Source organism: Ursus maritimus, unplaced genomic scaffold (assembly GCF_017311325.1).
Source record: "Ursus maritimus isolate PB19 unplaced genomic scaffold, ASM1731132v1 scaffold_3, whole genome shotgun sequence".
Lineage (NCBI taxonomy): Eukaryota > Metazoa > Chordata > Mammalia > Carnivora > Ursidae > Ursus > Ursus maritimus.
In genome coordinates, this window is record NW_024425563.1 from 27,410,219 (window position 1) to 27,426,778 (window position 16,560).

Sequence of the window (16,560 nt, forward strand, 5' to 3'; positions counted from 1 at the left end):
TCTTGGAAAAGAAGGACATGTCATCCTGAGTAATAATGAGGCGCCAGTAGAGAAAAAGTGAAGACAGAGAAATTTCAGATCATGTATGCAAGTCCCTTGTTTCACAGATGAGGAAACTGAGGCTCAGAGACTTTAAAGATTTATTTATTTATTTTAGAGAGAGAGAGAGAGCACAAGTGGGATAGGCAGAGGGAAAGGGAGAGAGAATCTGAAGCAGATTCTGCACTGAGCGTGGAGCCTGACTCGGGGCTCGATCTCATGAGCCTGAGTTCATGACCTGAGCCCAAACCAAGAGTTGGACACTTAACCTACTGTACCACCCAGGTGTCCCAAGGCTCGGACACTTTAAGTGATGATCACTAGTTAATGGAGGAACTGCCAGGTGAAGGCAGATGGCCTGAGTCCCAGTGCTCTTTCCACCCACAGCCTCTCTGTCTCACAGACCATGTGTGAGGGTGCCAACTTGGCAAAATTCTAAAAAAGCAAATTTGCTGCCAGTAGCAAGAAGGACTACATCAGTATTCACATTCATGGGTTGCATTTTCTTGTTATAAAATATAAGCATGCGTACAAAACAAATGGTATTTGAAATAGTTGCAAAGCTAAGTGTGTGGCTAGTTAGACTGGACTATCCCCTTGTTGTCATGAGCTGATATATAGCTTGGAAGGTGATTTTCAGAATAATACTAACAAGATGGAGCTAATTATCTAACTCAACTATAAAGTATGAAATTTCTCACATTCTAAATCGTTGAATCTAGCGCCACGAGTACCTAAATTCTGATTCATCCGTGATTAATTGATCATTAGCCTTAACTAATCCTTAGAATAGAAGATTCTGGAAATATTTTTTTGCTCTATGCACCTCCTGTTACGACCTTACAGATTTGTTAGGTTTTTATTTGTTCCCCATTAGGTAAACCCTGTTTGACCAGTGCTCTCTACCTGACCCTTTCTCCATTCTGCTCCACTGATAATATTTCCAGTCATCACCCAATCTCCTCCTTTCCTGACAATATTGTTAATAAATACCACGCTGCAATTAACCCGTTTCTTCCTACTCTGGTTCTTGAAAGACCTGCCAACTCTGTCAATGTCTTTCTCTACTTGTGTGGATGCTGTTTCATCTGAAACTCTGTTCAGTTACTCCTATACCGCCATTCGCATCTCCTATCATAAATTATATTCACATTTCTATAAATCTTTCTCATCCACACTCATGCAGGCCGTCATCGCTGATGACTTGCAGTCTTGTAGCGTCTGCATGAATCGTGGTCTCATTCTTTTAGCACAAGATCATAGATGATCAAGAAACATTGGCTGAGATGAACTGTACCAAGACATAAATGAAGTGCTTATTGTTCTTGGGAACCATCTAAATAACTAAATAATCTTTTGATATTAAAATTATGCTATTAAAAGGAGTAGTATTAGAGACAATTACTGCTTTCATAGCAGAGTAGTTTTGGTACATCAGTATTATATAACAGATAAAATAGCTATTAGTTAAGCCCAAAAAAACAAATCTACCAGATTAAAATGGAAGATTATTATAAGTAATATTTCATAGCTTGTTAATTATCAAAGTATATTTTTCAGCTTGTGGGTGTCAGCTGTGAAGTATGTGGGTATACAAAGAGCATGGAAGGAAGTTTTATTATCAATAATTAGCACAGTCACTGTTACTAATTATGTGTTAAATTATAACTACTCTATGTTCACAAACTAAACAATGGTAAAATAGATGTGTTTGTAGGTGCCCTACATTCAAAGCCCACCTTCCTAACCTTTCTTCTTATCTAATTACAGAGGGAGAAGGTAAGCCAGTTACCTAGCAATAGCTACCTTCAAAAGTTACCACGATTTTCCTCTGGAGAGATGAGCAATTCTATTTCTCAGAAATAATCGCTCTGGCAAATACTATAGAAGAAATTTCAGTATTGCAGAGTTTGGACTCTGACCTTGGCTCAGATTTCAGTCTTACCATATATTAGTTTAACTTCTGTGAACATGAGTTCCTTCATCTGCAAAATGGGGGTGATACTAGAACTTACTATTATGAGGATTAAATGGGATAATGCACGCATGGCTCTTAGCAAGAGGGCCTGGTGCATAGGAAATTGTCAGTAAAGCTAGCTGTTGTTGCTGCTGATTCTATTTTTGCTATTGCTATTAGAAATATAAGCTTGGCTCATGAATAGCAAGTAGTTAATATTTGAAAAGAAACGTCTCCAAATACACAAATACAAAACCAAAAAGTGGCTTTGACTCAGAAATGATCAAGGCAGTCATTAATCAAAAGGACTATAATCAGGGTGGACACCACTTATAGTGCTCTAAAGGACAAAATTGGTTTCAAGGTTGTAAACTTCCACAACTACATCCATTCTTTTAAGGCCAATTCTGTGTATTTCAGTAGTATCAATGCTATCATCGTTTTGTCGTTGGGCTTGAGAACTGTAACAAGACTGTCCTCCTGAGCTTCAACAATGACAGGCACACATGCTTCAGGTCAAAGCATGTCTCTGTTATGGTGAAATCATTTCTATAGTGCTCTAAGATGTCCTTACAACATCAAGTTTGTACCCTGGCTTATGGATTTTTTCAATATACATGGAACTTTCTATTTTCACTTGGGCTTTATTTATTTTTATTTTTTATTTTTTTATAATAATTTTTTATTATGTTAAGTTAGTCACCATACAGTACATTCCTAGTTTTTGATGTAATGTTCCATGATTCTTTACTTGTGTATAACACCCAGTGCACCATGCAATACGTGCCCTCCTTAATACCCATCACCGGCCTATCCCAATCCCCCACCCCCCTCCCCTCTGAAGCCCTCAGTTTGTTTCCCAGAGTCCATAGTCTCTCATGGTTCATTCCCCCTTCTGTTTACCCCCCCCTTCCTTCTTCCCTTTCTTCTTGAAGTCACTCCTCTGATAAATTAGAACAAAACTTCTCACTACTTGTACAATAAAATTTAACTTCTTACCTGAGATTCCAAATATTCTACACGATATCCCTCTTCAACCGTATCTTCCATCATTTCCTTGTATTCAACCTTCATTTGGTCCAAATCTACCTACCAGCCATTTCCTACACGTACCTCCGTACCTCCTTTGATGGCACCTGCTTCTATCGTATCCGCCTGGCTCAAGTCTACTATTCTTCAAGGATCTGTTTAAAAGTGACTTTCTTTGGTCTGGTTTCATAAACACAGAAAGCATACTGGTGATTGCCAAGGTGAGGGGTGGGAGTGAGCAAAATAGGTAAAGGGGGTTAAAAGGTATAAACTTCATTGGAAAAGTGTCTGTTCATATCTTCTGCCCATTTTTTGATTTGATTATTTGTTTCCCATGTATTGAGCTTGAGAAGTTCTTTGTTGATCTTGGATGCTAATCTTTTATCTGTAGTGTGATTTGCATGATTTGCAAATATCTTCTCCCATTCCGTGGGCTGCCTCTTAGTGTTTTTTTTTTTGACTGTTTCCTTGGCTGTACAGAAGCTTTTTATCTTGATGAAGTCCCACGAGTTCATTTTTTCTTTTGTTTCTCTTGCCTTTGGAGATGTGTCATGAAAAAAGTTGCTGTGGCCGATGTCAAAGAAGTTATAGTCTATGTTCTCCTCTATGATTTTGATGGATTCCTGTCTCACATCGAGGTCTTTCATCCGTTTGGAGTTTATCTTTGTGTATGGTGGGAGATAGTGGTCAAGTTTCATTCTTTTGCATATAGCTGTCCAATTTTCCCAGCACAATTTATTGAAGAGACTGTCTTTTTTCCACTGGATGTTTTTTCCTGCTTTGTCAAAGATTAGTTGCCCATAGAGCCGAGGGTCCATTTCTGGGGTCTCTATTCTGTTCCATTGGTCTATGTGTCTTTTTTTGTGCCAGTACCATGCTGTCTTTGTGATCACAGCTTTGTAGTATAGCTTGAAATCAGGCAACGTGATGCCTCCAGCTTTGTTTTTCCTTTTCAGCAATTCCTTGGCAATTCGGGGCCTTTTCTGGTTCCACACAAATTTAAGGGCTGTTTGTTCCAGTTCTTTGAAAAATGTCATTGGTATTTTGATCGGGATGGCATTGAAAGTGTAGATTGCTCTGGGTAGGATAGACATTTTAACTATGTTAATTCTTCTGATCCATGAGCATGGAATATTTTTCCATCTTTTTGTGTCTTCTTCAATGTCTTTCAAGAGTGATTTGTAGTTTCTAGAATATAGATCCTTTACATCTCTGGTTAAGTTAATTCTGAGATAATGTATGATTTTTGGTGCTATTGTAAATGGAATGGGTTCCCTAATTTCTCTTTCTTCAGTATCACTGTTCATGTATAGAAATGCAACTGATTTCTGAGCATTGATTTTGTATCCTGCCACATTACTGAATTGCTCTATAACTTCTAGTAGTTTGGGGGTGGAGTCTTTTGGGTTTTCCATATAAAGTATCATGTCATCTGCGAAGAGAGACAGTTTGACTTCTTCTTTGCCAATTTGGATACCTTTTATCCCTTTTTGTTGTCTGATTGCTGTTGCAAGGACTTCTAGTACTATGTTGAATATTAATGGCGAGAGTGGGCATCCTTGTCATGTTCCTGATCTTAAGGGAAAGGCTTTCAGCTTTTCCCCATTGAGAATGATATTCACTGTAGGCTTTTCATAGATGGTTTTTATGAAATTGAGGAATGTACCCTCTATCCCTACACTCTGAAGGGTTTTAATCAGGAAAGGATGCTGTATTTTGTCAAATGCTTTTTCTGCATCAATTGAGAGGATCATATGGTTCTTGACTCTTTTCTTGTTGATATGATCTATCACACTGATCGATTTGCGAATGTTGAACCACCCTTGCATCCCAGGGATGAATCCCACTTGGTCATGATGGATAATCCTTTTAATATACTGTTGGATCCTATCAGCTAGGATCTTGTTGAGAATTTTGGCATCCATATGAAAAGACGTTGTATTTTATACACCCCTCCTGGGGTAAAACTTCTGCTTGACTGTACAATCTGTGACCTTGAAGAATCCATTTATCCTTCTGAGACTTAGTGTCTTCCTGTGTAAAATGGAAATATAATGCTTTCCTCACAGGATTTATGTTAGCATTAAATATGCTTAGCACATCTGCTCATTCCTAAACCTCTGCTTGACCTCTAAAACTTAGATGCCCCAGGGTGCACTCCCTGTTCCTCTTATCTCCATTTTCTCCCGAAATTTTCACACCCATTTCTGTGGTTTATAATATCACCTATATGTTGGCAACTACCTATTTTATGTCTCTAACCTGCCCTCTGCTCTCAGTTCCAAACCACTTACCTAACTGCCCATTCAACAAGACCACTTGGAAACCTAAGGGACATCTCAGATTAACATGTCCATTGCTGTGTTTTTGACCCACCACTCTCTTACCCGTCTGCCAACCTGTTCTTCCCTCAGACTTCATTTCAATAAACGGCACTTATTCCCCATTTCTCCACATTTTGTTCCAAAAATATTTAAAACCAATGGTCTTCTCTTCATCTTCACTGCTACCAATCTGACTTCAACTAAAAACTACTCTACCCACTACTCTTTTCTACTCTATTCCTCTGCCAAACTTCTTTTATCTTCTAATAAATCTCCTTGTGTTTTTGTTTTCTGTTACTATTTTACAAATTACCATTAACAGTGGCTTAAAACAGCATGAATTTATAACCTCATAATTTCCGTGGGTCAGGATTTCTAGGCCCAAGTTATCTGAGTCCCTTGCTTAGGATCTCGCCAGGCTGAAATCAAGGTGGTAGCTGGGCCTCAAATCTGCACAGAAAGTCAGGGCCCTATTCCAAGATTATTCCGGTTGTTGAATTCAGCTCCCTGTGGTTGAATTACCAAGGTGCCTGTTTTATTGCTGACTATTTGGCAGGGGGTCACCCTCAGCTTCTAGAGGCTATGCCTAGATCCTTGCCACGTAGCCCCTTTCTCTGGCTATATGGAAGCTCACTTGTTTAGGCCAGCAGGAAAGGCTGCCTTTTAAGGGCTCACCTGATGAAGTCAGACCCAGCCAAGTCTCCCTTTTGAGTAACTCAAAGTCTATCAATGGGGACCTTGGTTACCGCTGCAAAATCCCTTCACTTTTTCCATAAAAGAACCTAATCGCAGGAATGAAATCTCACCATATTCACAAATTCATCCACACAGAAGGAGATGATTATACAAGAAATGTATACCAGGGGTAGAAATCTAGGGGGTCATCTTGGAATTCTGTCTGTCATCCCATGACTTCCACTCTTGTTGCCTTCAATCCTAAGGATCCATCTAACCAGTATGTTTTATGTTAATCACAAATTTACATAGACTTTAAATTAGATCATGTCACTAACTTATTTACTATATTCCAATTACTCCTAATTGCATTCGTACTAAAATTCAAATTCCTTCTGATGGCCTATAAGTTTTTCTATGATCTGACTCCTGCTGGCTACTTCTGAGACTATTTCATGTCACTAACTTTAGCTCACCACCCATAGCCACACTGGCCTTCTGATCCCCAAATATTCTACACTTATTCCTACCGCAGGGCCTTTGTACTTGCTTGTTATCTGTCTGGAATGCTGTTTCCCAGTTATTTACATAACTGGCTCTTTCTTGCCATTTAGATCTCATTTCAAACATTACCCTCTTTAACCACACTGTGTAAAATTTCTCCCTCCCCCGAGTAACTTTCTATTACGTTATTTTGTTATATTTTCTGATTCTTTTTATGCTTACTTATTTACTACCTGTGCTTCTCATCTAAATAAAAACTTTATGAGAGCCTGGACTACATCCATCTAATCACCACTATATCCCCAATATCTAGAAGAGTGCCTGATACATGGCAAACACCCAAAATACACTGTTGGGTGAGAGAAAAGATTCTATCAGAATTAATTGTACTTTACATAGTTCATGATGGAAGAATTCTATATTTACTTTAGGCAGACACTTGCGGTAACTTCACTTATACAGGATATGAGGAAGTGGGGAAAAAAAACAGTGAAACTAATACCTTACAGTATGCCATTCATTCCATTATCATTCGAAATAGTCACTGCAGTCATAAGTATAAAGGTTATGATCATGTAGGCTACTGTCCTGTGTGGTGTTCACTTCCTTACTAAAGAAAGAAACAAAAACAAAACAGAATTTAGCTTTTCCAGGCTTTCATTTTTCTAAATGAATTATCCCTCCAGGCAAAAATTCTAAAAAACCCCTCTTCAGTTAAACAAATTTTACAGGATTGGGTGGGGAGAACAACACAGCCTGATTTCAAGGTGTGAGACACAGATGGTGAAAAATGAAATTGGGTTTAGGGTACTGTTTTGACCCTACTTCTAGTAACATTTCTAAATGCCTTTAGGATGAACAGAGTAACACAGGTCATCAACCTATAATCCAAGTCTAATAAATTGATGGGAAATAAGTGTAAGCATTTCCTCCTTATTACATTTTCTAACTGAAGACAACAAGCATTTTTTTAAGTGAGCAATTCTCAACAGAAGCTCATGGACATGATAAAGCATTTTTCCATGTATAGTTCTCTGTATTCTTGAGCATGTCTTATTCATCATTTGTCATTTCTAATTGCATAATATGTAAGCTAAGCTTTGGATCTTTTTGTGGTAGATAATAATCATCCTCAACTTGCTAACGATAACTCTAGGATCCACAACAACTTCTTATAACCGCAAGGAAATTGTAGGAAACATTAGAAATCTAGAGTTTTAAAAACCCATTATTGTTTTTTAAAAAGTCTTTGCATTTCTTAGCAACCATCCTAAATAGAAGAAGAAATAATTTATAAAGTATGAAAATGTGGCTTATGTTGATGCATGTAGCATGAAACATTTCATTTATTTACTTGACTTTTTTTAAATGGAAAAATACAAAGTGCGATTCAAATAGAACAAGAATTTTAAAAAGCTATCATTTCTATACATTTCTTTATATTTTGTAATTTCAAAAATAATTAAAATATGTAATGGTGTTTTTATTGCTTCTATATATTTTCTGTGCTTTCCAAAGTTCCAGCTCTGTCTTTTTGTCATTGTGTCAAGAAAAAAAATCAAGGACAATTGTTTCTCAAATTTCCTGTTTTCTCCTCGTCTGTCATAAAATAGATAACTATTTGAGAATTTATTTGGAACTTATACTACATTTTGAAAAAATAAACATGAGGTTACCAAAGAAACTGTGCTTGTCTCTGACCACCCCCCAATTTTTTTTATTATTTTGTGATTATGTGGGCTAAAAAGCTGAAAATAACTAGGAGAAATAAAGGAAGAGCTCATGTTTTCCACAGAACTTTTAATTGTTTTTAACTGGTCCAGATTTATTCCATTTAACTGAGTCCCAAAGCACTCTCTAATTCTAAGACAGGCTAGCATATGTCTGGTAAGATGGTTACAGTTTATCCAGGGCAGAGGAAACAGAGGGAAAACAGCCGTAGGAGACAATATGGATGGATCAGAGTCCCTTCCCAAGTGCCTGGGATACCAGCTACCACTGTGAAATGGTAGCAGACATTCAGGTCGGTGAAGTTCATTTTCATCTGCTCCCCGTCCGTTTGGCTCGCCTCGCTCACATACTGATGCTTTGAGTGCTAGCAAGAGACACACATATGCATTCCCACTTCCGGTGCGTTCAGTGAGTGTCAGGCACTGTGCTAGTTGAACAAAGGGAACAAAATCATAACATACCCACTCTTGCTTGCATGGGAGGCAGCAATAATTACGCAGTTGCAGAATCAGGACAAAAGGTAAGAATTAAAACCAAATACTATACGTAACAATGAGAAGGTCCCACCTCTTCCTTCTAGGCTAGGAGCCCAGGAAGGATGTGAACTGCTGCTCCCCAAGGACCATCAGAAAGGATTGCACTTGTACACTCCCATGAATGACTTTTCTGTCTTTTCACACAGGCGCTACCCTGACTGTCATTGCATTAACTTTGGATCATGGTTTATGCTTTCCTTCCCGGCTGCTATTATTATTCTATTATTGTCCTGGATCTGGCTTCATTGGCTTTTCCTAGGATTCAAGTAAGTAAATATTCCATGTTAATCAGATAAATAAAGGTGTCTTGGTTTCCACTTCTCAGCGCTCACCCAGTGCTCTTTCACCCATTTCACGCACGTGGAGTTTCTACATTTCTGTTCCTTGGAAAACTGCCACACGTGAGCACTTATTTTAAGGATAAGCTAGAACATCATCTAAACAATGTTGGCTGTGGAGGAGAGTTTGTAAAAAGCAAATCCATCTCATTCTCCTTTGAGTCCTAAGCTAATAATTTATTAATCGGCCAGAAGGGCATAAGGAACTCATTATAATAAGGACCCAGTCCAGCTTGTTAAAGTGGAATTTCAAGAGGTTTTGCCCCTCCTCTTGGTTGTATGTGGGGATTTTGTCTGGTTATGTAGTTACTTTAAACAGTAACATGCAAGATTCCTGCTTCATCCTACCACCAGAATTGGTATGTCCTTGAAAAAATCACATGAAGATGTGAGAGCGTGCCCTGTGGAAAGAATGTTGGATTAGGAATCAGAAGACCAGGGACAAAGTTGTGGCTTCTCACAATGAGTGGTCTTTCTCAGTCTAGGTGTTTTCAACTGGAAAACGATGGAATTTAGCTGGAAGATCAGTCAGATCACTTCCAACGCTGTAATTCTAACACATATGGGTCCAAGATGAAAAATGTCAAATATATGTATTCAAGGAGAATTTGCAAACATTACCTTGGCTGGGACTGAAGCAGGTGGCTCATAAGTACCGATGAGCTACTTAAGTGACTTAAATGACAGCCAGCATTTAAAATTATGAAGGGCTCCACAGCAAAATCTAAAATGCAGCTTTATATATTCAACACACGTAACAATACTCCAAAAAGAAAGGGAAAATGACTATAAATCAAACCCAGAGGATCTGTTCCTGAAAAAACAAAACAATTCAAATTCATCTTTATCGGCTTTTATTTACATAATTTCAAGGACCTATGAACAAAACAACATGCTACCTACTAAGCAGGTGTGACTGAAGTCAGCTCTGCTGTACTTGCTTGGAAAAGCAAAGCGCTGTCATCAGGTGGCATTCCATGCCCGGGCCCATATTTTCCAAGCCGAGTCAGATAAGGGCTGGTATTTTTCCCTCTCCATTCCTCTTCCTGGTTTTTCTCCAGAACCTCCAGTTTTGTTAGTAGTGGGAAGATGGTACTGATGATTTTTTTTTTTTAATCTATTTGTCCAGATTGTGGGAGCAGCATGTGGCAGTCCTCCTGCTGAGGCAAATGTGTGGAATGTCACTGGCTTCAGCAGGTGGGCAGCCGTGGGGAGAGGTCAGCTGCATACTAAATGCCCCTTCCTGGAATCCCAGGCCTTTGGGGGTCTATTCAGTTGCACAGGTAGCAATGCACGATGCAAAGGACAGGAATCCCAACTAGGGGAGAAAGCACCAAGTCACAGCCCCACAGCGGTTTCCTACTGTGTCGCCACATATAATGACTTCATAAAAAATGTATGCACCCATTGTCATTATCTTGAAATGGCCCACCATGTATAAAGGAGGAATTAAGAAAATAAAGGGCAGATGTATTGAAAGGTGTTCTGTATGAGATCAAAAATCCTGCGAAGTGCATACATTAGGTAAAGTCCATAAATCATGATCAGTGGCGTATTTAAATAGTGCCGTTGCTGTCCGCTGTCAGTTAGACATTACACAGCTTCACGCTCTGGCTAATTTTTCAGTGTCCATTTCAGTCGGTCAGGGTCTTCACCTCCAGAGGTTTTAGATCAACAAACAGAAATTATCAGCCACTCCCCTGGCAGGCCGCCATACATTCTGATTAGTGTGTTGGCTGTTAACACAGTTAACTTACCCATTATAAATGACCCCAGCATACTTGGGAAGAGAAGCTCATCCATCAGTGCCACTGAACGTATTCAAATGAAGAGGTTGATGCATTGTCATATGCTTCATCAGTTCCTTTGTGAAGGCATTAACCTTCATTTGTAGCAAAGCCAATATGGCTTTCGACTTAACTATTTATCATCCCCAACCAAAGAGACCAAGTACATGTGCAGTCTACCAGGTGGAAAACATTTTTTAAGGAGACTCACCTTTTTTTTTAAGGAGACTCACTTTTTTTTTTTTTTTTTAGAGAGAGGGAGAGAGTGGGGGGAGGGGCAGAGGGAGACAGAGAATCTTAAGCAGGCTCCACGACCAGCACAGAGCCCAATGAGGGGCTCAATCTCATGATCCTGAGATCATGACCCAAGAGTCAGATGCTTAACCGACTGAGCCACCCAGGCTCCCTGAGACTCACGTCTTTTTTTAATTCCACTTTTCTGTTCTACAGATGGATCTCAAAGTAGTCCATGGCTCAGTTTCTTATAATGCTAGTATTTATATTGTGACAAGGGTAAAATTTCAAGACTGGCACTACTCAGTAATTTAGTTAAGATTATAAAAATTAAATATTACTTCATTGATCTTAAATGTAACAACATCCATCTAGTTACGTTCAGTGGTTGGAGTGTGCACAGGGGAATAATTTTGAATGGTAGGATGGATGATTTAAGAATCGAGGAAACTCTGTTCCTTCAAAGGAAATAATAGTTTAAACAAGTCTGAGTAGCAGAGCTACAGAAAAACTAAGTAAATAAAAGGTCTGTGTGTGAGGGCTACATTCACACCATCTTAGTCTTCCTAGTTTCTCCCTCATGTGTATCCTCGTTTAGCCCAACGATTTTACAAGACATTATCCTGCACTCTTTCTTTTTCTAAGACTGCTTTTGTTGAAGTATGATTGGCACACAAAAAGCCTCAGATATTTAATGTATACAACCTGATGTGTTTGGAGATACACGTACCCCCATGAACCATCATTAATGTGAAGGCCATAAACTTTTCCATCACCTCCCAAAGTTTCCTCTTGCCCCCTTTGCTTTTTGAGGGTTTTTTCGTTTTTTCCTTTTATGGTAAAAGCACTTATCATAAGACCTACCCTCTGAGTAAATTTTTAAGTCTACAAAACAGTGTTGTGAATCACAGGCCTTATTTTGTGCAGTAGATCTCCAGAACTTACTTATTTTTCATAACTGAAACTTTGTAGCCTTTGACTAACACCTCCTCATTTCTGTCTCCTTTCATTCCCTGGCAAACAACTGTTTTACTCTCTGCTTTCATGTGTTTGACTATTTTAGAGTCTACATATAAGTAAGATCATACAATATTTGTTGTTCTGTGTCTGGCTTATTTCACTTAGCATAATGTCCTCCAAGTCCAACTGTGTTGTGACAAATGGCAGGATGTCCTGGTTCTTTAAGGCTGAATAATATTCCATCGTGTGTATGTACCACCTTTTCTTTTCCCTCTGTACCACTTTTTCTTTATCCGCTTGTTTGTCGATGGACATCTCAGTGGTTTCCATGTCTTGGCTATTGTCAATAATGTTGCAGTGGACATGTGAATGCAGGTATCTCTTCAGGTCCAGATTTCAGTTCCTTAGGATACACACTCAGAAGTGCCTTCCCTACCCACATAATGTAATCTAACTGAGCTACTTATAGATATTCCAAAAGGTAGAACATAAGAATTGAGCCATTTGCTCATTTGTTTATTCCCCTGGAGGGATTTTTTAAAATCTAATCCTAGAGCAGTACTTTGGAAAAAAAGTTTTGAAGACCCTGGACTTCAGGAAAGAAAAATGAGTCACAAGGGAAAGGTGTCACTAAAAGCAGCAGCTAAAAGGAATAGAGACTGGCAGTTACTATTGGCAAGAGGTGGAAAACTATCTAGTAGATTCTATTAGGACATAAGGGATGAAGAAACTTGAAGAAAAAAATGTAATAGAGTTGGTTTTTGTTCTGAGAAGAGCTCTAGCTTAGACTCTGCTCACGAGCAGTGTAGTGCCTTCTCTGCCCTCGCGTATGGCTCGAGTCCAGTGTATTCTGTGCAAGCTGATGGAGCTGACAACCAGCTGTCTCGTAAATTTGAGCAAGGTACTATGAAGCTGATGAGTCACGTATTTGTTGTCCGTGCCAGTGTTGAGAGTTCCTGCACCGGAGCAAACATCCGTGCCCCTGCCCCGCCTTCCAATAGCTCATTATCTAACTAGTGAGATAAAACATATCCATGTGCAGCAATTAACAATCAAGAGGGACAATAAAGAAATTAAAATCTGTAACCATCAGGTATATAATAAAGGGTTAAATTGAAGATGAGCAGCACATGGCAAAATTCCAATGGTGTGAACAGACTTAGAAAAGGAAGAGATCGGGGGAAGATGTGTGAAAATATGGAGCAGAACTCAAGCCTTGAAAATTGAGCAAACCAGGCCAAACAGGAAAAAGGAGAAAGGACATTCAAAGAAGGAGAAGGGGGTATAGGCATTACACACAGATTTCTGTTCGTGGCAGGGAGATTAGTATTTTATAAAGCTCTTGCTCTTCTATAAAGGGAGAATTCTTTGCTTAACAGGCCCCATTATTCTTTGCAGTTTTAAGGAGATGTTCAAATGTGGCAAGACCAAAACAGCTAAACAAAAAGCGTGCGCTGAGGTGATTAAACAGGAATATCAAAAACTTGGGCCAATGAGGTAAGACACACATGCACGTGGGCATACCTGCAACCACACTCATCCTCGCACGGACACACGTTGCTTATACTGCAAGTATTTGTTTAAAGCGAAACGTGCCCTTAATTGTCTGTAGTGTATTTAGAACACCTGATAAGGGCCTTGAACATGCTAACCCTCGTAAATATAACTAACGTGGCAAGATACATGCTTTTGTCTGACTAAAATTTACCAGATAGAATGAAAAGAAGCCAAAGACCCACAGAGGAGTCAAGTCCTTTTCTAACTGTGCAGATTCTCTCAAATTATTGACACATAATCATCTGGTTTTTACAGCATTTAGTGTTCTGCTAAGATTACTCTGCCAGTAGCTCAGGGAGTTTCTACAAGTGTCCTGACTGAGAAGATAAACAAAAGGATTGGAATTTTCCCACAGGTATCAGGAAATTGTGACCTTGGTCCTCTTCACTGTAATGGCTCTGCTGTGGTTTAGCCGAGATCCTGGGTTTGTTTCTGGTTGGTCTGCGCTTTTTCCCGAGTAAGCGTTCCATGTTATGTTTGTCAACCCTTCCTGTTTTATTCTGTTTCTCTCTGGGTGGTTCCTATAACTCTGAAAGATTGTATGGGACTCTTTTCCTTTCTTTCCATTGAAAAGATTATTTAATTCTAATGTTTTCAGTAAAAAAAAAAAAGAAGGTATGGAATGAAATCTAAGGTAAGACTGCAGATAAGATAATCATGACACTGTGACTAAAAGTCCGGCTCCTTTAGACAAGGCTATTCCCATCCTTACAAAATTAGGAATGTAAACTGCAGGAAAGCCATGTTCCGTGGTGGTTAGGAGTATGGACCTCGGAGCTGCACTGCTTGGGTCTCATTCCTGGCTCTTCCACTTTGGGCAAGTCACTTACCAATCAGTTTCATCTGCAAAATGAAACCAGTAATGACACTTAAGGATGGTGCTGCCCTTCTCCCTACATAAGTACAAGATAAATGTTTATTATGTGAGATAAATGCCAGTCCTTCCTTGTTAATAACCTGATATGGATTCACATTCTGTGGGTTTTGCCAACTTATTTTCTTATTCAGTTCACTATCTTGTCTTTTTCTCCTATTATGTTCATTTTTAAACTAATTCACTATAAATCTATCCCTGCCCCTATTCTGTAGATAAGGAATTCCTGAATAAGTAATAAAACTGATTCTACAAACTAATGTTAGAAGCTGGGTCGAGTTAATTTTATCTCACAGTGTCTTCTAGACCAGCAGTCATACTGAGTCATATGAAGTGAGGGGGACGACGATAGCATGATTTTCTAAATTAAGGACCATCCTACATATCAATATAAATACTTTGGTTTTGAAATTTGTGTTGTTAATCCATCTTCCACTGAAGTACTCTGGTTCCTAAATTGAGCAGATCTCTGACGACGACTTCCTGTCTCACATCCTACAGCAAGAATCCATGTTTGTGGGGACAGAATCCAAAATTGTTTGGGTTAAAAGTATTCTGCCCACATGGAACAAAGAACCCCCTCTCTCTTGAATCAGAGTCTTCTGGCTATAGAGGCGCTGTCCACATGTTTTAGAGGCGCAAAGTCTGCGTGCAGATTCCTGGTGAACGCACAAGTGCACCAATGCATGTGGTAGCATGTTTCCAGGGATCAGCTTCAGCTGATAAACTTCTTGTTTAGAACTAAGGCTTTTCACTTTAAAAAGTCTAAACAAAAGGCAGCACCCAGTTACTCAAAGCAAGCTATTCATAGCAAACTATCATTTAACAGTTTGAGTATTACTTTTTAGTTTTATAACAGGTCCTAAACCAACATAAAGTAATTTTTTTCCTTTTTAAAATCCCACTCCTATTACCTGAGGCAGGGAGAGTCCTCTCTAAACACCAGTGTGTAAAAACCAAATGAAATCAGACAGTAGCTAATAAAAACCAGGAAGAAATCCCAGTAGGAAATTCAAAATAATCAGTTTCTAATTTCTATTCCTTACAGAAGGAAAGTGTAATTCAGGAGATGTTTTGTTTGCACAGAGCAGAGTGTATTTGCTATAGACAGGTGCTCATGTTACCTAGAATTCTGAGAGAAAACAATGGGAAAAGGAACAAAGGTTTGAGAGAAGAATGGATTTGAAGATATAAATCTGATAACTTTGATTCATAAATTGCCAAAGCAAATAAAATTTGTGTAAGCTTAATATTTTGTAATAGTGAGACAACCTTTGTTCATAAGAAACTAAAAATAAAATGAAAATAAACTAATAATAAAATAATTACAGTTTTAAAAGTCTTTGAAGCAAAATTACTTCAGTATTTATGGCTTTATTTTATTTAAAGTATATTCTATGGAATATATTTATAATATTAGAGATTTTAAGCATTTCGAATTTCCAAAGATAGAATGATATACCTAGATTTATAGCTACCACCTAATGTTTTCATTCCATCTGTTTGAACCTGGACTGAATTCAATGTGTCTTTTCATATAAAACAAAATCAGATTACATGATGCCTGACCTAATTTGGCAAAAATATCATAAAAAATTACAACTCAAATAAAAGTAAAAAGGAACAATAAAATAATAAATATTTGTTAAGTTTGTTGAATAAATTACACCAAGATAGCTTTATACTCAGCAAAGAAATAAATAAAATCAGTATTTAAGGAAAATGGATTCCTTTGTAAAGTTGTCAGATTGAATAAAATAATGCATTCCTTGATTATTTAGACTGCTCAAGTAAATCACAGAAGTGGAGAGCTTCTATAGTCTGTACGCATTACTGAGTTACAGGGAGAAAAATAACCTCTAGGGTGTACATGTGTCTTCTCAGACTACAAAGATTCACTGGTTAATATTGCTGAATCTTAAAATTGAGTTCTAATTTTTTATGTCTGTTTTATTCATATCTGGTTTCCAGGTGCTCTTAACTGTTGAGGCTTCTGGGAGCCTCTCTTACTTGCT

General features: G+C 38.4%; 1 protein-coding gene across 1 annotated transcript in view; it reads left to right on the top strand.

Moving 5' to 3' along the window:
- The window catches only part of SLC13A1 (solute carrier family 13 member 1), a 71,555-nt gene that overhangs the window by 45,074 nt on the left and 9,921 nt on the right, over positions 1–16,560 (top strand). Inside the window, exons 8-10 of the mRNA XM_008705820.1 lie at positions 8,942–9,061; positions 13,513–13,611; positions 14,027–14,128. Of these exons, the coding sequence (XP_008704042.1) occupies positions 8,942–9,061; positions 13,513–13,611; positions 14,027–14,128 (321 nt within the window). The remainder of the gene's footprint in view (positions 1–8,941; positions 9,062–13,512; positions 13,612–14,026; positions 14,129–16,560) is intronic.